General features: G+C 35.0%; 2 protein-coding genes across 6 annotated transcripts in view; one reads left to right on the forward strand and one right to left on the reverse strand.

Annotated features, from left to right (window-relative positions):
* The window catches only part of LOC128212013 (drebrin-like protein), an 18171-nt gene extending 15804 nt beyond the window's left edge, over window positions 1-2367 (reverse strand). For both annotated transcript variants that reach the window (XM_052917229.1, XM_052917228.1), the window contains exons 1-5: window positions 2225-2367; window positions 1410-1465; window positions 966-1078; window positions 516-590; window positions 182-322 (exon numbers count right to left, since the gene is read on the reverse strand). In XM_052917229.1, the coding sequence (XP_052773189.1) occupies window positions 182-322; window positions 516-590; window positions 966-1078; window positions 1410-1465; window positions 2225-2307 (468 nt within the window). In that variant the 5' untranslated portion in view covers window positions 2308-2367. The remainder of the gene's footprint in view (window positions 1-181; window positions 323-515; window positions 591-965; window positions 1079-1409; window positions 1466-2224) is intronic.
* On the forward strand, window positions 2368-25137 carry LOC128212012 (rho-related BTB domain-containing protein 1-like). Of its 4 annotated transcripts, none has more exons than XM_052917224.1 (9): window positions 2368-2438; window positions 5993-6283; window positions 6944-7047; window positions 14935-15126; window positions 15472-16397; window positions 17105-17223; window positions 18430-18669; window positions 19685-19833; window positions 20368-25137. In XM_052917224.1, exons 2-9 carry the CDS (start codon window positions 6044-6046, stop codon window positions 20582-20584), a joined length of 2187 nt encoding a protein of 728 aa, XP_052773184.1. In that variant the 5' UTR covers window positions 2368-2438; window positions 5993-6043; the 3' UTR covers window positions 20585-25137. The 4 variants fall into 4 exon arrangements, with proteins under 4 accessions (XP_052773184.1, XP_052773186.1, XP_052773183.1 ...); XM_052917226.1 differs by having other exon boundaries at window positions 2417-2460; XM_052917223.1 differs by lacking the exon at window positions 2368-2438 and adding an exon at window positions 2681-2812.
* Window positions 25138-25392: the final 255 nt, after the last annotated feature.

The raw sequence follows: 25392 nt of genomic DNA on the forward strand, positions 1-25392 counted from the left end.
TGTACTGTTTGCAAATGGTTTTAATACTACCAACCAATTAAATCGTAACTCTACATTTTCTTTGTTCAAATGGCTTTGTGGTCAAGATTTGGTAAGCTGATTGAGTCTTTGCTTTTCTGTAAACATTCACCCTGACTCACGGGGGCATACAAACAATGTGCTTCAAAGACACCATCCTTACCACAGCAGCGATTGGTTCCTGTGGTTTTGACTTCTCCTTGTGGATGCTGTATTGCGATCCCGAGGACTTGGCCACTTTCTTCAGAATATCATCTTCATCCATGTCATCCTCTGTACGTGCATTCACTGTCACATGAATACCCTGAAAGTGTACAAGACAGCTTCAACGTGGTGAGTAAAAATGTTTAACATATTTTTGTTTTGTTTCTTCAACAGTTGAATTCAAATTATCACATGTGTACTGAATGACACAGGATCAGTTTGATTTATTAAAAATATATTTTTTTTCAGTAACATTTTCTATAAATGAATGATGGTCCCAATAGTATACTTACATGGAAGAAGTTGGTCACATCTCTCAAATGGTTAGCACACTTAAACTTCATGGACTCCGGGGCTGCCTCTCCTTGCTGAAACACAAGTGTGTGTGTGTGAGTGTGTGTTGTTTATCATTTAAGTCAATAGAAAATATATTCATTCAACAATGTACAAGACTGGTTACAGTTGCCTATATCATAGAAAATTATGAGAGAAAAAATAAAAGATACCACCTATAGCACAATGAGATAGCAGATATCCATATCTGAATTGTGTCATCAGCTATAATGATTTGTGTCACAATAAGATGGCTGATACTCACATCAAACTTGTATTACAAGTGCTAATAATTTGAGACTGTCATCTCACAAAATGTATTAAGTATACATACATGAATGTGAAACTTGGGAAAAAATAGTTTTCAGGCATCATTTTTACCATGTTTGTCAGAATGGAATATAACATACCCAGTTGATGAGGACAAACTTTGGCAGGTTTGTGTTGGGGTCCAACACCTTGCAGTAGGCATACATGATCTTGGAACTGTTTAAGTCATCAACCATGTCACTGATACCACCCTCTGGAAATAAAAAAAAACACCTTAAATAAAGATGACAATTACATTAAATAGATTATGTGTATGTTTAATGTTATGTTATTTTTTTTGCATGTATGTTAAACATATAAAGTTAGTCTTGTATTTGAACACTGCTTACATACTGTGCTTACACAGCACACATACCAACCGTCATTCATCATTTTTACCATTATGACATAACTGTGACAAATTCTTTCATATTAAATCAGGATGCAAAACAAATCCTACATGTTACTCTTTAGATTGAGCAAAAATAAAAGACAACAGTTCATTTGATAAATCCTGTTTTATATTATTTTAACTTTTTACATACCTCCTGTCTCTGCCACTTTAAGAACTGCTGTCTGACCTTCATAGGTAAAAACTGCCCTGAAAAAAGATCATTAAAATTATGTATTTATGCATGGCTATTTATCAAATAAAAAAATACCAAACTCATGTTTTGCTGCTTATTTCAATCAGTAAAAGAGCATAACTTTAATTTTCTTCTTCTTTACATGAAATTTGTTTCTTTAAAGGTGCACAAGTCAATATTGGTTGTCAGATGCAATATATTTTATTTATAGCTATGTAGCCACAAATCCAAAAAAGACACAATATAATTATTGCTAGTAATTTAATGGGTATCTACATCAGGTCCCAGTCTCAGTAGTTTTATGGACGAGTGTTACGGGATCTTGACATATAATTTTTACAAATCAAACTTAACATTCAGCATAATTGCTGAAGTATTCTGTATGTATAGCTTAAGTTGTGGGAATGTATGTCTTCCTTTACTAAAAAAGGACAATTAAACCCTAAGCCAGAGGGCTGATAAGGTGAGTCATGTTTTGCATACACCCTCTTTTCAACAGCTCAATCTTCTTATACACAAGTTAAGTAAAACTTTAACACCCAACCGTACAGTACTTTTTTATGTTGAAACACATAGTCAGACCGCAAAAATTATGAATTTAAAGTGCAATTCTATCCAAACGGTAGCAGTAAAAACATGAATGACTACATCTTCCTAAAAAGGCGGAAGTAAACTGATAAACATTTTCAAATGGAAACTGAATCGTTTTGAGTTTCCCTGTCTTGAAAAAAATCTCCGTGAGTATACGCAACTTAAACAAGAAAATGTATTACCAATCTGTACTATTATTATCCGCAACAACATCATTATACGCTTTTAAAAGCGCATCTTTGTGTTTCCTCAAGTCGATCGCCATTGCTTTTGACAGGCCGCTTGCGTACTACGTCACGAGTATTTGTGTACACAGATTTCTATGTTCACATCAAGATGTCAGAAGTGGGGAAATAAAAACGCATGGAATGAAATACGAATTCCATGCAATGACAGGTTTACGCTTTTGCATTATTAGGTTCATTGAAAACATATATGTATTTTCTCTACATTTCTCTTGCATGACTATTGTTTCTTGAGTTAAAATTTACAATTGCTCTGTGACACACTTTCTGTCAGGAATGTTTACATTTTGTTTAGTAAAAATATCAATCTGTGACTAATGTCAGGTAAACTAAATTTCACCTAATTTAGCTTTGGGCATTTTATGAATCCCAGTGTACCATACATCTAAATGGGACAATTTTCATCTATTGTCAAAGTCAATACATATTTGACCATTAAATTTTAAACTCTTCACTTTTTGTCCAATATCATGAATGAAAATCTGTGCAGTTCAAATTTACTGTTCAAACAATATTATCCTTATGGTAGGTATATCAAATGCAGAGTGTTAATACCGGTAATACCAATACTGTGCTTATGTAATTGTATCTGTTTATTTAGAATGCTTTAATGGTATGGAGTGTTCATGCTTGTACTTGAATAGTCATGGATAGTACATACAATGCATGTATTGCAATTCATAATGTTACTTGCATCATTGATGTATTGGACTTGTTGAAGGGTGGTCAGATAGAGTGATGAAGGTACATAATTCACTTTAAGCTTATTTATTGGAATAACATGGTGAGAAATGGATTTTCATGTATGCATTAATTTTGTACATTTAACTTACCAGATTACTGTGTTGGGTTATTGGAAATGAACAGATGCCATTATAAATTACAAAGTTAAGATACAAAAAAAATGACAAAGGAAAAACAATAAAGGTAACTTTTATTTAACGCTTAATAACTAAAAAAATATAAATAAAGTTGTAAGCAGATAATAACAGTTTCACTTTCTTGTTTTCCTTTTGTCTCGTTTATAATATTGTATTTAATCATAATTTTATATTTCACACCTGTCAACATTCTGTAGTTCAAGGTGCTTTATTTTACTGATTTGTGACTTGGCCCTGGGTCTTTCTGATTGGAAAAAATGGCCCATTTTGACCCAAACTGGGAATTCCAATTTTGCATAGAGATGAAAAAAAAAATACAGAAAAGATGATAGAATTAGATGATTTAAAAAAAAAATACACAACCTCTTCCATACAAAAATGGTTTGGGGGTCTAATGTCTTCTCCTTTTTTAAACATAAAATTGGGTATTTTATTTTCACATTTGAAAAAAAGGATATGTTTCAACATTGGGTATGAGGCCAAATTGACACCTAAAATAATCAGAAAATACTGCAGTTGCATGTACCTTGAACATGAATTGACACCATGCATACTACTTCATTTCCCACCCAAATTCTGCGTAAAAATTACATCAAATGCTTTTTATAATGAATAATGCCAAATATTGAGTGACTGTGTATCACCTTACCCAGCCTTGAGTCCAAAGTACTCCATAAAAGGCTCTTATAATACCAAATACCAAAAAATAGGGGTGAGGGAAGTCCAGCCCAAAGAATGTTACCATTTGTTGCCTGCAAATTTTGATAGGGTATAATAATTTTAAGACATTCTTATTTGTTTAAATTTTGAAAAATTCATAGTTGACAGTTAATGGAATTTATACTATTTTGACAGAGCTGTATCAGTCATCGAAATTAGACTTTTGGATGAACAAGCCCGAATTCTGATACTATTGCATGGAAACATATTTTTGAACAAGCCCTGCTATATAAAATTCAGAATTTGAGCAAGCCAGGGTGTCATTTTATCAGTGCAGGGCTTGCAGGCTTGTGCTAATTTCGACCACTGCTGTATTGAAATGTTTGCTGAAAATAAAACAATTTATGCTAATTACTTCACACATGCATAGATGGATCGTTATTTTTATGTATGTTTGCTGTTCATATGAATGAGTGGTTCCAAAAATGCTAATTACACTTGTATTTGATATTATATAAATACATAAATTTGAGGGTCTTAAATTAAACTGACTGTTAATCAGAGAAACCTGTTCTTTTTCATTTCATTGTTCACATTCTGAATGTTGCAATTCAATACTTATGGCATTGATTTCATCAAACTATTTCCAGAATTTGGAATTTACACTGGTGAATTATTTATTTTTGCCTGTATGACTATCTCTTGTTACCTGTATGCAGATTGTTTTGTAAGTAAGAAAAATTAATCTTTCTACTAAAGATAGTATAAGTTTGTTTGATATAAAGCAATTTTTTGGAGTAAAAATTTGTGGTATTCTGTGACATAAATAAGAAAAACAGTGTGATTTATAAGTGTCTGTATAGGTAACATCAAAGATTGAAATATATACATTTAAGAATTGATTGGTTTGGTAAGGAAAAAGTTAATGGGCCAATTTTAGCTTCGTTCTTGTTTATATCTTAATGATAGCCTATTTAAGCTCTAGGGGTTATTTTTGAGAGTACTGTACCACCATCTGTGGCTATTTTAGGCACATCTGACAAGTGTAAACTGTTCGTTACCAATGTGCTCAGTTTTTGTGTGAAAGTGTCAGTATTTATAACATCTCCTGCTGTTGCTTCATTGAAGGTTTATGCTAATTGCTCTAGTTTTTCCGAAGGTGGTGCTTAAAGTGCAATGACAGACTGGATTGTGCGTAGAGTCATGCACATTACCCTTAATAGGCACAGATATTGGGCCATAGTTTTCACTTAATTAGATATCTTATTTGATCTGAATGCTGCATCAATACAATTAATAATGGGTTTGGCAATCTTCAATTTGTGCAACCACATTGCAAGAAAACATTGATTCAACGTCAAACATTATTTACCATTTAAGTATCGGGTATGTAAGCCAAAAATACAAAACACAGGAAAAAAATCTTTGCATTTTTGTTGGGAGTGCTGCAAATAATAAACAAAGGCTATTTTTTTAATTCTGGAATTTCCTTACTTTCACACAGGTTTAAGTTGATATTTCACTCTTTATTGCTTCCTTACAATATTACAATATGTTGGAATCAATATGGTTTGTTTCCTTTGTTATTTCTTTTAAACGTTTGTTATTTCTTTTAAACGCAGAAGATAGTTTTAACACTTGATACATTTTAATACATTATATACATGCCTGTATTGTTTGACTGAAATATATCTGAAATCATTAAATGCTACAATTGTGTTCTGGCACTTGTTCGTATATTTGATTTTTCAATGTAATGGATGATGCCATGCAGAACATTGTAGCAGATGCAAAAGACAGGCATATGTGTTTCTTCAACTAATATTGGAACAATGCCACTAATGAAAGAGTCTGCTGCATTGAGATAATATATCATAATATTTCTCCTCAGTTTTTTATGGGCATAAAGTAGGCTTTTCCTGACCTACTGCAACTTCACTGTGAAAACTTTTTTTTGCAATGATTGAATGTGTAGCATTGCAGTTTGTTTGGCTCAGCTTGTAAAGATTTGTTAATTATGCAATCTTAATTAGTTTAGATAAAAAAATCTTAAAGCTGATATTTGCTATGGTCTTGATTTACAGCATAACATCCAGCTATATGCCTCAGAGAATAAAAACGCTCTGATTTCACGTAATGAAATTATTGTTTTCCTTCATTTCAGATTGATTTCTTAACAATGTAGAAAGCAAGCATAAATCTCCCACCTGCAACAATGTTCGATGTGGAGGAGTCGCCCGTGTCATCACGGAAACGTGAGCCAGTGCCCGCCATGAGTTACCACCCAACAGTACTCTCAGAGTACATCAAGTGCGTTGTTGTTGGTGACAGTGGTGCTGGCAAGACATGCCTGATTACCTCCTGGGCGTGCGACACAGCGTACCGTCTCGACCAGCTGGTGAAGACACATGTGTCCACGGTGTGGGCCCATGATCACTACAGGCAGGATCCACATGTAAGATTGCGTGAGATCATTGTTTGGAGAGAAACATACACATTGATACTTATAATTAGTAGATATCTATATTTCTGTCATGACCACAATAGGCATGAAGGAATCACATGATATGCTTCTTAAGCTTCCTTACAGAAAGAAATTTAGATTTTGGCATTAAGTAGGAGTAATAGTATTAATAATTATTTATTTTTGTTCTGCCAAACTGTTCATTCAGCTTAAGCCAAGCACAGCTTGCTGCTTATTTAGTTAAGCAAAATTAAACACTAGCTATCTAAGTGATGATGCAAAATGTCTATTTAAAAGCCAGCATGTATGCGCTTACAGATGAATTCTAGAGGTCATATTCATCTGAAGCTTTCTAAGTGTTTAAATCAGAATCTGTTTGGCGATTCCCTTGGCAAATACATGATGTTGAACACTGTTAATTAATAAACTTCTATATTGTTGTGAAAAAATGTGGAGATTACATTACATAGTTCTTGCCTGAAAATAGTTTAAATCATATTTATTGTTTATCCATATTATTTTTGTATATTTTATTTGAGTAATTTATATTATGATATCCATAGATATTTATAGCATTATGATTGTCTCAATTCCCTTGTCAATGTACAGATAGAATTGTCCATGATCTGATTCAACCTAATCTGTTGTTAGATTCTAAACAAGTCTGTGGTTGCTGTTGATGGGGGCTACGTCTCGTTACGTCTCTGGGACACGTTTGGCTACCATGATAAGGACCGAGGCTTTGCTTACAGAGGGTACGTATAAGGATTGAATATTGTTTACAGGATATATGTTTAGTGACTGAGTATTGCCTACACACAATACATATTATAATTCAAATGACCAAGGCATTGTGAACAGTTACTGGTAGTCCAGTTACCCAGATTGTTTTTGTCAAACTATAACTGACCCCAAAAATGTACGATTTATCTGAATTGTTTTATTTATCTATAATGGGAAATAAAAATAAAATTGATTGATTAATCAATATAATCAGATGTATACCTAGGGATCAGGGTTGCACTAACAGGGGGTGTGTATCGGGGGGGGGGGGGGGCGTGGTCTACATAAAGTGGGTGTGTCTAAGGGAACCATGGTTTCAATTACAGCAGTTGTGTATAAGGGCTTTTTTTATTATCATTAAGCAGATTTGTGATACAGCCATATTACAGTAACATGCAAGATATATTACAATGAAGTTATTGACTTGGTAGTATTATGTTTTTTGTTGCTGTAATACTTCAAGGGTTTTATTTTTTGCCTGAAATAAAAGGATCATTACCCTGTTTTTTGTCTGATAACACCCAGATTTAAAATTTAATGATTAGAAATTCAGCTATGATGGTGTTAAAATTGTAACGAGCTAACAAAGCGTGACTTTGTAATGTGCTCTCGCTCCCAATTCTGGGCTTTTTATGCATGTTTTATCCTGATATAAACTAAAGATTTCTTCATAATGAGACAAAAAGGAGATTGCTATCATTTTAAAGTATTCACGAAGAATACGCTAAAGAGAAAAAGTTTGCATGAACTCGTCAGTGTGATGACTTCATTTTTTATTTGATTGCTGCTCTCTTATTTGACAAGCATGATGTCATCTGGCTGGACATTTTAAATATCAGCCATTCTTTTTGACAAAGAATTTATTATTTTTTTACTTAATTTTATCTGAAATAATGTATACTCTTTATTGAACAATTAATATGTAAACCGTAAAATTTACAAATATGGATTAATTAATAATTGTTTGTGCGATTGGATCCTTGAATAATATATAACATATAATGCATTGTTATGAATTCCAACCGGCTGGCAGCCAAAATGGACAGATCAAATTTTTCTTTAGCCTGTTAGAATTGACTGGTTTCAAAACTAAATTATCACAACAACCGGGCGGTAACATTTGATATTTTGGACGGTTAAGCCCAAAGTTATTGAGAAACCTGATAATGTATTCCTCCATATCTTATTGCAGGTATCATTTTCTGAAATTGAAACCCACAATTTATTTTCAGCTTAAAATACCTTTAAACATATAGTTAACAGCACGTTTTCAGCCCACACTCTCAAGTATTATTTAGTCATGTTACATTAATGTTGCAGTAAATAAATTCTCATTCATCAACAGAACTGACACTTTTAACACAGATATGGACATTTAATGATTGATTATATTGGCAGATAAAATGTTGGACAAAATGCTCTATCATAATTTCAGGCTTTTTATTGTGTAATTTTATGAGCTGATTATTTCATCTTTGTTGATAGTTTTCATGGTAATTATATTGATTTTATTATACAAAATGATTCATTGTTATTTGGTGATGTTAATTAAATAAGCCTTGTTTTACAAAAGAATGACACCCACTAGGTACTTTATCAAGACTGTGTGTGAACTAAGTAGATGCTGTCCTGTTTCATGAACTTTAGCTGAAAATAATAAATCACAAATGACAAGTCATGAAACATCAAATATATCATTAAATGACCAAAAACATTATGTTGAAAGTCTTGTCCATGCAATCTGGGAGTACCGCTATGATGGTTATTAATGGTCCTAGATGCAATTAAACAATAGTTAAACATTAATGAAAGGCCATTGACAGGTGAACAATGTCCAGTAGCCTTATAAATGTGTGCGCTATGTGTGTGGTTTGTTTATTCAGCTGGGGCTTTTATGCTTATAGTGTTTTATTTTAAAGATATATCTTGCCTTATGTACACATTTTCAGCAATATGTGTTGACAACCTTCCTCAAGTCTCACCAACATTTAGTAATAGTTAAAGATTGTTTATATGTTCTTACAAAAAGATGTTTGAGACGACACAGTTGCATGTCCATTTATTTTGTGTAAGGACTAACTAAAAATCTTTTAAGTATTTTAGTGGTCTAAATCATATTGTGTAAACTACCTCATATTTGGGCCAGCCACAGTTTATATATACCACTTTACCAGATTAAAATCAATAAAGGCTGATCTACTGAAATAAAAGTTTTGGAAATTTGAGAGATACTGCCTTCTGATTGGACAAAACATATTGTTGACCACTTACAAATGATCATGTATATAGCCGCATTTGTGAGTTTTAGCTTGCCTGTTTTTCAAAAAGTAAAGGTACTGAAATAACATTGGTATTGTTGTTGATGTTTTCCCCTGCCGAATCAAAGGTTTCGGGACGGGGATATTGTTTGGCGCTGTCCATCCTTCACATTTTTTTCTCTCTGAAACCAGATCATGTATGGATTAGTCAGATGATATTCAAACTTAGGCAGAATGTCCCCCTTCATAAAATCTTGATTGCTTGTAAATGGGGATGACATGGGGTCAAAAACTTGGTCACCAGGTCAAATCTTATAAAAAAGATCTTTTGAACACACTAGAGATATAATATTTTGTCCAATACTAATGAAACTTAATCAGAATATTTTCCTTGATGAACTCCATGATAAATCTGAAACTAGGTCATGTGGTGTCAAAAACTTGGTCACTAGGTCAAATCTTCGAAAAAATCTTAGGAACATGGTAGAGGCAATATGTCTGGCCCTATGATTATGAAACTTAATTAGAATGTTTCCCTTGATAAATTCAATGATTGGTTTGAAACTTGGTCACATGAGCTCATAAACTAGATCTTGAGGTCGAATCTTTCAAAAATCTTGTCCAAAACTAAATATTGGTATTGATAGGTCAGACTTTGTTCAAACTGTGGTCAGAATGTTCACCTTGATGTAAATTTGGTAGACTTCAAAAGTGTGTCACATGGGGGTAAAACTTGGGTCAAATCTTTAAGAAAACTTGTGAACAAACAGAGGCAATATATCCACATGTTGTCTTGGCACAATTGGCAAAGACATTCGTATTGAAATCACCAGAAACAATTAAGCAGACAAGAATTTACCAGATTAGCTTCCAGGGTAATCTATAAATGTTGGTGTATTTTTTGCAGACTTAAGGTATTTTCATAGTGACTTCACACAGAATGAATACATTAATTTTTTTTAAAGGTAAAACAGTTTATTTTAGTTTTTGTAGTGTATTGATGTAAATTCTTTTGAGAAACACCCATGAGCAAGATACAAGAGTTTCATAAGATATGTTATGAACCAAACTGATTATTCTGCAACATTATTATAGAGATAAGAGGGTCTATCAATTCTTAAATGCAAGTTAAATAAGGAAATAATTAACTTCCCCAGAAGTATTTATTAGGGCTGCTTATCGATTTTCCACAGTAAAAACAGGCTGAGATATTCGAGTAATTGGTCCTTATTTATGGAAATATCTTAATTTAGTGTAACAGGTTTAACTATCACATTTCAATTGGCCCAATTACTTGCTTAATTGATTTTATAAACTAAAACATGTTTTATCATGATTATCTGTTAAAGCTGCACTCTCACAGATTGAACGTTTTGACAACTTGTTTATTTTTATGCCCCCGAAGGTGGGCATATTAAAATCGCACCGTCCATCTGTGTGCCGTCCGTGTGTCTGGCTCAATAACTCGTGTCCAGGCTGTAACTTTCCCTTGTATGGACAGATTTTAAAATAACTTGCCACATGTGTTCAGCATACCAAGAAGACGTGTCGCGTGCAAGACCTGTGTCCCTACCTCTAAGGTCAAGGTCACACTTAGTGTTTATTCACAATGGAATGCTGCATATAAGGACATAGAGTAAAGGTTGTCGTGTCCGGGCTGTAACTTTCCACTGTATGGACGTATTTTAAAATAACTTGCCACATGTGTTTGACATACCAAGACGATGTGTCGCGTGCAAGACCCGTGTCCCTACCTCTTAGGTCAAGGTCACACTTAGTGTTTATTCACAATGGAATGCTGCATATAAGGACATAGATTATAGGTTTTCGTGTCCGGGCTGTAACTTTCCCTTGTATGGACAGATTATAAAATAACTTGCCACATGTGTTCGACATACCAAGACGACGTGTCGCATGCAAGACCCATGTCCCTACCTCTAAGTTGAAAGATACACTTAGTGTTTATTCACAATGGAATGCTGAATATAAGGACATAAGAATGTAGGTTGTCAAGTATGGGTGGTATTTTTTTATGTTCAGAGGCAATTTAAAATAACTTGCCATATGTATTTGTTTGATCTTTAACTTTTCATGTACTGACCTTGTTCATAGGTCAATGTCACATTCGGGGGCATTCGTCACATACTGTGACAGCTCTTGTTTGTCTTGGAACGAGCCGTTTGCGAAAATCCATGGAAACCAGTTATTTAAGACTGCTGATAAAAAATTAGATCGCAGATTTTTATATTTAAGTTCAAAATTTGATGTTTAATGCATTTTTCATAAACCGTTCGTAACAGTTTAAGCCATAAAACAATAATTTTCAAACCAAAATATGAAAAATTACGAACTGATTTTTTTGTCAGCAATCTTATATCATTGTATTGCAGATATCTACGCAAAAATTTGCTCTTTCCAAGACAAAAAATAAAAAAGTTGTAAAAATGGTAAATCTGTGGGAGTGCAGCTTTAAACACTTTCCTAACAAACTAGTAAAATACTTAAAGAGTGAACTTTGCTTGATTTTGTTAAGTTGTTTACCATTTAAAGTTTACTTGAAAATTTGTTGTTGATATCAATTATAATTTTCTCACATTACAATCTCTTTGTGCATTTTTTGCCTCTCAAAGCAAGTCTGTTATAAGGCATATCTGTTTCTTCCAAAGAACAAAAGTAATAGCCTTGATGTCATCATCGTTGTGGTTGTCTGTCAAGGTGGTATGCTCTAACCTGAAAAATGATAGTTTCTATCAAAACTATTGAACGTGAAACATAATATTCATGCTCACAATGACCTTATTTAGACATACATGTAATAGGGCTCATAACTCTGGTTTAACAATTGCTTAGTCATATAGCAAATGCCCCTTGACCAACTGCAAACCAGGAATGAATGTTAGGTATTCCTCTTTACCAACTGAAAACCAGAAATGAATGTTAAATTATTCCCCTTGACCAATTAAAAACCAGGAATGAATGTTAGGTATTCCTCTTTACCAACTGAAAACCAGAAATGAATGTTAAATTATTCCCTTTGACCAATTAAAAAACAGGAATGAGTGTTAAGTTATTTCCCTTGACCAACTGAAAACCAGGAATGATTGTTAAGTTATGTCCCTTGACCAACTGAGAACAAGGTACGAGTGTTAAGTTATGGCCTTTGACCAACTGAGAACAAGGTACGAGTGTTATGTTATGCCCCTTGACCAACTGAGAACAAGGGAAGAGTGTTAAGTTATGCCCTTGAGCAACTGAGAACAAGGGAAGAGTGTTAAGTTATGCCCTTGAGCAACTGAGAACAAGGGAAGAGTGTTAAGTTATGCCCTTGAGCAACTGAGAACAAGGGAAGAGTGTTAAGTTATGCCCTTGAGCAACTGAGAACAAGGGAAGAGTGTTAAGTTATGCCCTTTGACCAACTGAGAACAAGGTACGAGTGTTAAGTTATGCCCCTTGACCAACTGAGAACAAGGTACAAGTGTTAAGTTATGCCCCTTGACCAACTGAGAACAAGGTACGAGTGTTAAGTTATGCCCTTGACCAACTGAGAACAAGGTACGAGTGTTAAGTTATGCCCTTGACCAACTGAGAACAAAGTACGAGTGTTAAGTTATGCCCTTTGACCAACTGAGAACAAGGTACGAGTGTTAAATTATGCCCTTTGACCAACTGAGAACAAGGTACGAGTGTTAAGTTATGCCCTTTGACCAACTGAGAACAAGGGACGAGTGTTAAGTTATGCCCTTTGACCAACTGAGAACAAGGTACGAGTGTTAAGTTATGCCCCTTGACCAACTGAGAACAAGGGACGAGTGTTAAGTTATGCCCCTTGACCAACTGAGAACCAGATTTGAAGGTTAAGTTATGCCCCTTGACCAACTGGAAACCAGAAATGAATGTAAGGTTATTTCCCCTGACAAACTAAAACAAGGTACAAATGTTAAGTTGTCCCCTTGACCAACTCAACACAACGAGCAAGTGTATGGCTATGCCCCTGACCAACTGAGAACTCTGATGAGTGTTAAGATATGCCCCTGATCAACTCAGCACAAGGGACACGTGTTAAGTGATGCCCCTGACCAACTGAGAACAAGGGACAAGTGTGAAGTTATGCCCCTGATAAACTGAGCACAAGTGACAAGTGTTAAGTTATGCCTCTGACCAACTGAGAACAAGGGACAAGTGTAAAGTTATGCCCCATGACCAAATGAGAACAAGAGATGAGTGTTAAGTTATGCCCCTTGACCAAATGAGAACAAGAGATTAGTGTTAAGTTATGCCCCTTGACCAACTGAGAACAAGGGACTAGTGTTAAGTTATGCCCCATGACAAAATGAGAACAAGAGATTAGTGTTAAGTTATGCCCCTTGACCAAACAAGAACAAGTGATGAGTGTTAAGTTATGCCCCTTGACCATCTAAGAACAAGGGACAAGTATTACGTAATGCCCCTTGACCATCTGAGAACAAGGGACAAGTGTAAAGTTATGCCCCTTGACCAACTGAGAACAAGGAATGAGTGTTAAGTTATGCTTCTTGACCATCTGAAAACAAGGGGCAAGTGTTAAGTTATGCCCCTTGATCAACTGAGAACAAGGGATGAGTGTTAAGTTATGCTTCTTGACCATCTGAGAACAAGGGACAAGTGTTAAGTTATGCCCTTTGATCAATTGTGAACAAGGAATGAGTGTTAAGTTATGCCCCTTGACCAACTGAAAACAAGAGACGAGTGTTAAGTTATGCCCCATGACCAACTGAGAACAAGGGATGAGTGTAAAGTTATGCCCCTTGACCAACTGAGAACAAGGGACAAGTGTTAAGTTATGCCCCTTGACCAACTGAGAACATGGGACAAGTGTGAAGTTATGCCCTTTGATCAACTGTGAACAAGGAATAAATGTTAAGTTATGCCTCTTGACCAACTGAAAACAAGGGACAAGTGTTAAGTTATGCCCCTTGACCAGCTAAGAACAAGGGACAAGTGTTAAGTAATGCCCCTGACCAACTGAGAACAAGGGATGAGTGTTAAGTTATGCCCCTGACCAACTGGGAACTCGAACGAGTGTTAAGTTGTGCCCCTGACCAACTGAGAACAAGGGATGAGTGTTAAGTTATGCCCCTGACCAACTGAGAACAAGGGATGAGTGTAAAGTTGTGCCACTGACCAACTGAGAACAAGGGATGAGTGTAAAGTTGTGCCCCTGACCAACTGAGAACAAGGGATGAGTGTAAAGTTGTGCCCCTGACCAACTGAGAACAAGGGATGAGTGTAAAGTTGTGCCCCTGACCAACTGAGAACAAGGGATGAGTGTTAAGTTATGCCCCTTGACCAACTGAGAACAAGGGACATGTGTTTAGTTATGCCCCTTGACCAACTGAGAACTTGGGATGAGTGTTAAGTTCTGCCCCCTGACAAATTGATTAAGAGTAATATGCTCTTGTTCAAGTTCTGTTTTGGTATTTCAACTTCAATTTATGCTCATCGTTATTCCACATCACTGTTTTGCAGGGGAACATAGTGCTTTCATGTAACAGAGTGGTGATATGTCGTTTCAATGTTAGAAGATCTGATATTATGATTATGCCCATTGCTTTTCCTTTGCAGGGCAGATGTAGTTCTCCTGTGTTACAGCGTGGTGATGGGCCGCTCAATCAACAACCTAAAGAAGGTTTGGATCCCAGAGATCCGTCGCCGCGCCCCGACCACACCCGTTGTCCTTGTTGGTTGCCAGGCAGACATGCGATACCTCTACAAAGATGAGCAGTACCAGAAACTCCACAAGGGACTCATGTACAAGTATGGGAACTTTGATATTTTCTGAGGCTCAGTTCCTTATTATGAGAACATTTGTCAGATATGACAGGCATTTGATCAAACAAATTGTTCTTTGTTTTCATTCTATGCTATTTTAGAACGTTTTTGGTAATAAATGTATGAATTTGATAAGCAGCTTTGTTTCAGATTATTTCAGAGGTCGTCCTTTGCAAATGTAATATACCGATTTTATATCGTCTCTTGCAATTCATTAGAAACCTTTAGATAAAAACCTAAAATGTCCATAGATATAACATATAAAGACATTAGAAACTTGAAATAAAGCAAGATAAACATGCTTTGTACTTGTATTTATATTTAACACAGGGTTGTCAAAGAGAGTGATATTGTTACCCCCGACCAGGGACGGGCTGTTGCCAAGGAAATTGGTGTTCCATATTACGAGTGCAGTGCATACACCAAGTTTGGTGTGGAAGATGTGTTTCTTAATGTGATCAGAGCAGCCATGGTTGAAAAGCGTAAGATTCGCTTTTGGAGTACATTTTTGCGGCGCATCCAGTACCCACAACTTCAGGCACCCATAAAACTGCCACCATTGCAGATGCCAAAAATAGAAATTCCCCTGGAAACTTTGCATGAGGACTTGAGTAATTTACTCAGCAATGAATCTGAGGGTGATGTTGTGTTTGTAGTCAGAGGCCAGAAATTTTGGGCTCATAAGATTTGTCTTGCTGTAAGTGCTAAGACTTTCGAGGAACTGTTTTTAGAGAGTGATGTCTTTCATCAGAGAAGTGGCCATAAATCTCTTCAGCGATCACTATCTAGTCAGAATGCTCGCCCAGCAAATCAGAACATGAATACATCAAGCAGTGCAGATGGAATCTCACACATGATTCATCAGCATGCTGAGGATGTTAAAAATCGTAATCAGATTGACTTTCAAATTCCTGTGCAATCTGCCTTCCTTACAGTGGAGGAGCAGGCAACAGAAAACCCTCACAAGCCAGGAAAGATTACACATCAAACAGTGGTTACCGTCAGAAATGAGATAACTCCTAGGGCCTTTGAGATTATTCTTGAATATCTCTATCAAGGGACAGTGCGTAGGGAGACTAACTGTTTCGATGAAGTTCTTACCGCATGTGGTTTCCTGCACCTTCCTTACCTGGCTATCATAATCTCCAATATCGCATCAGCTGAAGAGTATTTGAATGTTGAGTTGGAGAGAAAATTTCATGAGCATCGAAGAAACAAGCTGAGGGAGATAGCTCTCCAGAAAGAGCAGCTGTCAGGTGAGTTTGTTTGTTCAGTAGGATTATGACTTGTTTGTTTTAAATCAGCAACAGGATTAAGACTTCTCTTTTCAAGCTTATTTTGAAAATACATAAAAAGCCTTTAAAATTCCTTGAATCTGTTTAAAAAATAGTAATAAGTCAAAAAAAATTATGTCGAAGTGGTCATGACGTCAGAAAATACTTTGAGATAACAAACGTTTTATATATTGAAAAATTGACACAAGGGGAATCGTTCTATAAAGAAAAATATTTTGGACCTGCAAAAAAGTTTGACATTGAGCTATCAGAGATCAACTTATTCAATTTCGACTGCATATGCTTTTTGTTATAAATACAAGTTTGTTGGTTGATCGATTTTTTATGTATGTGTTTATTTCATGACTGTCAGGGGTGTTTTTTTTTAGCCCTTTTTCCAGCTGGATGAATGGGAAATATGTGCCCATATACATCTACTGATGTCTATCTGTGAGTTGGTGTAGCCTTCATGTACCTTTACTTTTTAAATATGGTTTCCTTCTAGATGATGGGGCTTTATGTGCCAACATACTCCTACTGATGTCTAGCTGTGAGATGGTTTAACATTCCTATACCTTTAAATTTTAGACATGCGTTTCCTTCTGGATGACAGGGCTGTAAATGCCCACAAGCCCCTGCTGATGCCTTAGTGTCAGATTATGTAACTTACATGTAAATTTACATTTTAGACGTGCGTTTCCTACTGGATGACGGGGCTGTACGGGCCCACAAGCCCCTGCTGATGTCTCGCTGTGAGATGATGTACGCCATGTTCAATGACAACTTCATGGAGGCTGCTGCTGACAGTGTGAGTGCTGTAGTCTACTTTGAGTTGGTCAGGAGATAACATATATCGATTTAGAGATCAGTAGGTATAAACTATATATATATTGGCGGTGACCTAATGCTGAAAAATGGTTTCCGCTCAATAACGAAAGAACGCTTGCACCCAAGAACTTCATTCTTAGTATGCCAGTTGGTAATTATAAGAAGATGATCCCTATAGATACCAGTAGGTAAAAGGTCCCCTGTTGATTTTGAAGTCTGTTGGTCAAGGTCACAGTGATCTTCAGGTGCAAAATGATTTGTTAGCCAGCTGTCCTTACGTCACACTTCGTTTCTGCTTAACAATTATAGAGTGCTTGGACTTAAGAACTTCAGACTTGGACCGAGGAACTTCAGACTTCAGACTGATATGAAGGTTGGTCATGACCAGTAGCTGACCCTAAATGATTTTGAGATCAGTAGGTCAAAGGTCAAGGTCACAGTGACTTTGGGGTGAAAAAAATCATTTACCTTAGCTAGTTGATGACCCCTATTGATTTTTTTTTATTTTCAAAGGACAAGGTGACGTTTACATTCAGGGGAAACATGCCAAACTTAAAGTTCACAGATGGTTTGTCTCCAGTAAAAATTTCATGTCCATCATTGATTATTTCTCAGCTACGACCACACAATGGGGGAGACAACTGCTTTTTCAAAAAAACAATCTCGAGTTTGTAGTTATTTCTAAGCCTGACCTGATATTAATGAAAATTATCAATAAGTAGACTTAGTGTTTGAAAAGTGTTTTAACCTATATTTTAATTGTAAAATGTAAGATTTATTATAAATTTTATAGATAAGTTTTTAGAGCACAGCTGTTCTGGAAGCATGGAACCGAATGTCAGTTGCAATTAACAGCTATTCTGTTTGCTGTTCTGTTACAAATTCCATACAGCAGTTACCCCAGTTTGCAGTATAGGACTGTAGTTTGCTATAATTTTGCAAGGTGCATTTTTGAGGGTTTTGGGGTTTTGAGAGGGCTGGAGGGACAATTAGGCAAGTTAAAGTTAAATTTAAATGAAAAATAAATAGTTGCACCACTATTTAGATTTAACCTTTTGCTAGCTTTTAAATTCTTAAACTTATTGCTAATTGAAAAAAACTGTTAATATTAAGCGGTGTAAATCCCCATATTGTTTTCGCATTTCACCATTATTGCTATCATGATATAATCCAATTCCTTTTGCAGATTTTACTTCCTGGTGTGTCAAGGGATATATTTCTGGCACTGCGGGAATTTCTGTATACTGGAGAATGCCCAACAGGGGCCACGCTGAACTGCCTGGGTATTATCGAGGCTGCGAACCGACTGTGCCTGCCACGACTGGTTACAATGGTTGAGGCTGCGGCAGTGGACGACCTCTCACAGGCAGATAAGGAAGGCGAGGACATAATTGAGGATGTTCTGAATCTTCTTGAGCCTGCACAGGTGAGTACATGGAATTAAGAATTAGGATTCTTTAAAAAAAAATGCATGGTTTTAATTTTTTGCAATTTATATCATTATTTATTTATTTTATACCATATATTTTACATGATTCAAAGAATATTTTGTCGCCGTGACAGTTGAGTAAAAATAACCCGTTTTTAAATAAGCCAATAATGGTTTCCCAGTTTATAGTATGTATATTTAGCATGTGAAACTCACATGATTACTACAGAAATATATATGACGCTATTTTTAAATTGACTTGGATTAACATGGTAGACAATCCCAGTATATTTCGAATTGAAATTCAACACGCAAAAACTGCGAAAGAAGCATGTGTGGTAAGCAATGTGAAACATTAGTAAGTAACATTCAATGCATTGTAGAACATGATATCAATTTTATGTAAATTTTCTCAATTTTTCTTTTTTTTCTTTCAATTGTTTCATCTGGTGTCTAGTCCCTTTAATAGGCATATTCTGTGCAGAATAACCACATGCTACATTTGTGTATCTAAAGTTAAATTTGGTTGTGGAATGATATGACGTTTAAAGGTACAGTTGAACAACTTTTAAAGGTTATGTGCAGGAGAGATTTTCTCAACAAAAGGATAATATTATTGCATTGTCAAACCATGGCCCTGAGTAGTAATGATATTTTTTATTAACAAATTAATGGTAAGAATGACTACTTAAGATGAGGCTTATTTGACATGATCCATTGAGAAAATTGGAGAAAAACAGTGTTTATTTCAGCTGCACAATGCAGGCCATCTGAGAGACTTTTGTATTCAAAAGTTTATAACCAAATGTATCTGTTTGTTTAAAAAGGAATGATTAAAATGAGAAAATTTGACCTTCTTTTATTAATGAATGTTTTGAATAAACGGATCTTCAATCTTTTTGTAGTTCAGCTGCCCAACATGGATCAGCCTGAAGTATTAGGTATCTGTGCATTCTAAATAAGATTTATCACAATATTTAAAAACACCATCTTTTTCTTGTGTGTATTTCAGCTGCACAACGCGCCCCAACTCAGCGACTGGTGTATGAAGTATCTGTGTAACCACTTCCTTATCATCCGACAAAAGTACCTGAAACAGTTCCACAAACTGTCTGCCGAAAACATCAAGTTTCTCGACTGCAACAGATGGCCCCCTGAGTGGTCTGTTGAAAGATTTTCTGGATCATTTTTCTCTTTGCTTCATGAAATGAACAATTGAGCTAGTCCTAATTTTGTTAGTGATTGATAAAGTGAACAAGGCAAATGTACAAAAAAATATCCAAATTGTTTAAATATGATTTTAATTGCTAGCCAGTTTATTGAGGGAAAAGGTTGTCTCAGCATAGCCTTTGTGTTATGAGCTTCCACATCAGCATACAAATACTGTACTCCTGGCCCAAACTTGAAAAACATTTCAGATATTCATATGAAACTTCTTACGATTAACATTATGCACATGATAATGAAGACCCATATCTCTGGCTTTAATAATTTTCAAGTTATGCCTCTTTGAATAAACAACAGTCAACCAACTTCGGTAAACGCTTCTGGTGCTCTTTTCTTTTGATTAATTATATCAGTCAGATTCAAGTCAGCACCACAAATTTAATGGAACATAAAAATTATACTGATTTTTAGATCTAGTTATTAAAAACCCAGTAATCCATTTCATAATTCTATCACTTGTCCCCCCAGGTACATCAAAGAGCAGAGTTATTACGAGGACATGCAGATCCTAGCAATGAAGAACAAGCGTCGAGGCAAGGGTCCCATACAGCTGAAGCAGCAGTTTTCGCGCTTGGATCAGTGTTCCAACGCTGCTAGCTGCCTTTGCTTCTGTCGCCGCAGCAAGATCGCCGCTGATGAAAAGGAGAATGGCTCATTTGATTGGTCGGATAGACTGGATGAATAGTTTAGATTGGTTAGATTGTTTATATGTACAGTGATTGTTGATTGGTTGTATCAACTTGATGACTAGTTTTGATTGGTTGAATATATTAGGTGGAGAGTGTTGGTTACTTAATGGATTGGATTGTTTAGATCAACTCTAACCCTAGTGTTCATTTGTTGCATCAATAATTTAAATTGTGTTCATTAGTAATTAATTGTGTCATCATTATAACAATGAGTTGTATTCAGGAGGTTAGTTTTGGGTTCTCTCATGGCGAGTCATTCGGTAGTTATGTAATAATTAATACACAATGTAATGTATTTCACTTTTGCTACAAAATGTTCAAGGACAAGAGATTTTTATTGCATGAATAATAGCTGAAAATTTAAAAGAAGCCATTTCCATATGACAAAAAGTAATTTAATAAATTAGTAGTATGTGTACACTTGATTAATTATAAGCAAATAGCTTGTGATATGTTTGGCATTATTTATGCTCAATCCTACACTACAGTCAAACCCCATTGGCTCGATTTTCATCTTTGGAATGAACTGGATGTAAAGCAAGGATTTATTTCTACTGAAAGTAAACATTCCCACATGGCTCGAATTTCCCCAGGCTCGGTGTATTTTCGTCGGTCCCTTGGAGTTCGAGCCAACGAGGTTTGACTGTATATGAACTCTGAAAGGCTACTCCTCATTATGAACTTGCAGTTTTCTTACTAAGGTATGTCAAGCCAATATAATGGAAGGGGCATTGCCCTGTCTGTAAGGCCATCAGTTCATTTTTGAAATTCCACTTAATCTGAATGAATTAATCTGGTTGAATTTATAAATTTAGCTTTTATTGCTGAACTTAATCAACCTTTTTATTGTCCCCTTTACATATGCATGTTAATTTAATCAGTTAAATTTCTACAGTTTTTAAGAATACTGTTCTATTGGTGAATATAGACCTTCTGTAAATACTTCTTGTCCTGTTTTAAACAATTGATAACTTCATCCGGTGAAAACTAGTTTTGGGAGGTTTTAAAAACCATGTGAGTGATGTGTGTTTTTATTTTGTTTAGTGCAGGAGTATTTTATTTTTAGATTGTTGAAACTGTTGTTAGGCTTCCAATTCAAGCTTGGTTTGTTAGCTCGTTGTTTGTTTTTTTAGAAAGTTTGAGGTATTGTCATAGCCTTGGTACTTAAACATTTACCTTGGCCATAATTAAAAAAACTGTTTTTAAAATATGTGTTCACATGTTACCAGTAACAATATGGCCATGTGTATCAAGGTCCATTACTTTGGCTTTAATATGGATGGTTTAACGCTCCTTTATCGACTTAAAAAAAAACAGGTGACCATTGGCATCTGGTTACGGTGCTCCTGTTTAAGGTACATGTATTTACCATTTATCATGTTTATAAGCAACTTGTAAAATATCTGTAAAAAGCATTGAACATGCTCATTTCTGTACAAACTTTTACCTTTGAAGGTAAAATAATTTGTTATACAAAATTGCAAGTATCAATTTCAATTTTTATAATACCTATCAATTATCAAGTCATCTTTCTAACCATGTTGATAAATGTGTTATCATGTTGTGCAAGGGACCTTTTTGCATCACCCTGAAAGCATGGCAGACACCAAGGGACTACTTTGTTAAGTGTCATCATTTGCATAGTTTTCACACTTTCATATAAGATTGATAACTTTTGAACAAAGAGTTTTTAAACTTGCTATGAAAATTGGTCAAAGTCAGTAGGTCGAAGGTCAAGGTCTTGGTGACGTTTAGGTGAAAAATGATGGGCAGGTGACACATCCGATTCTAGCTAAAGCAAAGGATTCTACACCATCCTTTTTTTTGTCTTTCATTTAGTATATTTTGTGTATTTTACTTGAATTTTGTGTATTTCGTAGCAGGGTTTGTGGGTTGTTTTATCATCAAGTGTTGTACATGCTATAATAATGGATACTAGATCTTGGTAATAATCTTGCCTTTCAATTAAACTGCCATATAAAAATATCATAGGTGTCATCATTGGTTTCATTGATTTCAATGTGGAGTGAATATATTGTGTCAAATAACTTGCAGTGTAAACTTGTATATTTGATTTGAAAACATTGTGAATCCTCATGCTTCTATTTGTGTGTGTGTATGGGTTTGGGGGCAGATGTTGATAGGGTGGGGACACAACCATGCTATTTTGACACACATTTTGTTGTCTAAATCCCACCTATGGAGGATCGAAATCTGTTGAAATCTCTGGGATCAGTGTGGGCATTTTTTTTTTAAGATCAGTGGGATTATTGTAGTTTGATTATTTATATAAATTGAGCTGTAGTATTTCTAAGAATCTCAAATGATCTTGTGTAACAGATTTGAGATACCAATAATGATATTTAATGCTGGACTACAGGCATAAATCTTAGGAAAAGAACCCAATAGGTAAAATACCCAAGTTGAAGTTCATGTAATTGATTGCTCTAAATAGATTTTTTTAATTCAATTTAACTTCAGTACGGTGTTTTTCCTTTATGTATTGTTAGTGGGCACTTTGTTGGATACTGCATTCTTATATTTTTAATATAATGCAATTCTGTTTTTACACTGTCATTTAAAAAGCAAATGAGGAAAGTTTTGATATGAGACTTAATCAGTTCAGAAACTTTTAAGTTCTAAGATTATATGAACGTTTATGTCGACAGCAATGCCTTTGATTTTTTGTTTGAATGTAATATTCACTGCAATTGTAATATTTTTTTAAACTGTTGATTTGCAACACAAATGAGCTTTAAAACACAAGCTCATTTACCACAGGGAATGGGTGGGGCAGTCTGATCAACGAGTGTTCGACAGAATATCGACTGAATAGGATAGGATCAAATGTCAATGTCAAAAATTAAATACAAAATTGTACTTCCAAATTAAAGCCTTGCAATCATTGTCGTTGGCATAGTTGTCGGCGTCAACGTGCAAAAACTTAACTCTCTGAATCTGTCCATGAGATTCAAAGAAAACTGACTTCGCATGCTGCCATCGATAATATGCTCATGTTAAGCAAGGCCTATAACTCTGGCTTTAATAGTTGTCAAGCTATGCCCCTTTTTGATATAAAAAACACTAACAGAAGAGTGTTGGTACCTGTTAACGGTAGTCTTATCGCAGGAAGTTGGTGGGTTATGAGAGGTTTCCATTAATGAGCAATTCATCATTAACAAGGGGAACATAATGCAGTTTTTTCTTAATGTGGCACTCCCACAGATAGAACATTTTGACAACTTTTTTTATTTTTTGTCTTGGAACGCACCATTTTTTTTGCAAAAATCCATTACAACCAGTTGTATAAGACTGCTGAAAAAATATTAGATCACAGATTTTTATATTTAAATTCAATAATTTATATTTTATGCATTTTTCTTAAACTGTTAGTAACGGTTTAAGCCATTAAACATTAATTTTTGAACAGAAATATGAAAATCTGCCATCTGATCTTTTGTCAGCAATGTTTTAGCATGGGCTTGCAGATATTTATGCAAAAATTTGCCCTTTCCAAGACAAAAAATTAAAAAGTTGTAAAAATGGTATATCTGTGAGAGTGCAGCTTTATAATTCAGTGTTTGAAAAAAAAATGGGGCATTTTGAATAAGTTGGTCAGGACATTGAAAACAAATATTTTTGAATTTAAGTCAGTGCCCACTGCCACCTGGTCGATCTGAACACATTATTATCAGTTTACCAAATAACTGCTGCAGCTTTTATCTATGATAGTGCTATTTGCTTTAAACGATCTTTTATCAGCAACCTTTTGTTAAGTACCGCTCACATGAATATATTAAGATATAAACCCTTTACTGTTTTAAGGTATTGCTATAGCCTATATACATGTGTATGCGAATGCTTACCTCTGATATATATATATGTATGTGCTCATAAATAATTGACATGTGAATTACATGGACATGTCAGTGCTTATTCTTTTAAAAAAGTGCTGAATACATCTACCAGTTTACATCTTACTAGTTTAATAGTTCGGAAAGTGCTTACATTCAGTTAATTTACCCTTTTTAAAAGTGCTTTGGTTAATTAACATTCTTTGTGGATACATGAACTTTCTGTTAAGTTCAACCAGGGTAAGATTCAATATTCAACATTGATTGTGATATTTTAAGGCCTCCAGCCCATACAGATATAACAAAAACACAGGAAAAGTATATCAGTAAAACATTTTCAGGGTATGTTTTGTGGTATCAATTGAAAAAAGTATTTATCTCCCTTTGTATTTTTTTTACATTTTATCTATACATGTATATGATTGTCATGGAGACACACATGCATGCTGGGTCTTCATAGTTTATTTTTCTCTTTAACAATAACCCTTTTTTACCCTTTTCTAAGAAAAACCTGTGTACAATGTTCATTCTATATCACATAGATCTGTTCCCATGTTTCCCCTTTTTAATCAAATATCTTATTATTGTTGTATTCTGTGATTGATAACAAAATGGTATTATGTTGATTGTGTATAATTGTGCTGATTAAATCTTCATGTCTCATTAAATGCCTATCATTATAGAGGCAAAAATTACCTGCATTGTTGTCCTGGGAGGTGCATACATGCACATGTATACAACCAGTAGCCTAGCTAATATTACATCTAGAAACCTGTTTATATTCTGAAATATTCACCTATCTTTCATCATACATTACTATTGACCAATGCATCTGGCATAATGGACATCATTGTCACTGCATTTGTTGAGCATTATTAACATAACTTTCACAGTGAAAGTTTTGGCATTGTAATTCTTGGGCAATATTAACATAACTTTCACAATGAAAA

Source organism: Mya arenaria, chromosome 12, assembly GCF_026914265.1.
Source record: "Mya arenaria isolate MELC-2E11 chromosome 12, ASM2691426v1".
NCBI classification, from domain to species: Eukaryota; Metazoa; Mollusca; class Bivalvia; order Myida; family Myidae; genus Mya; species Mya arenaria.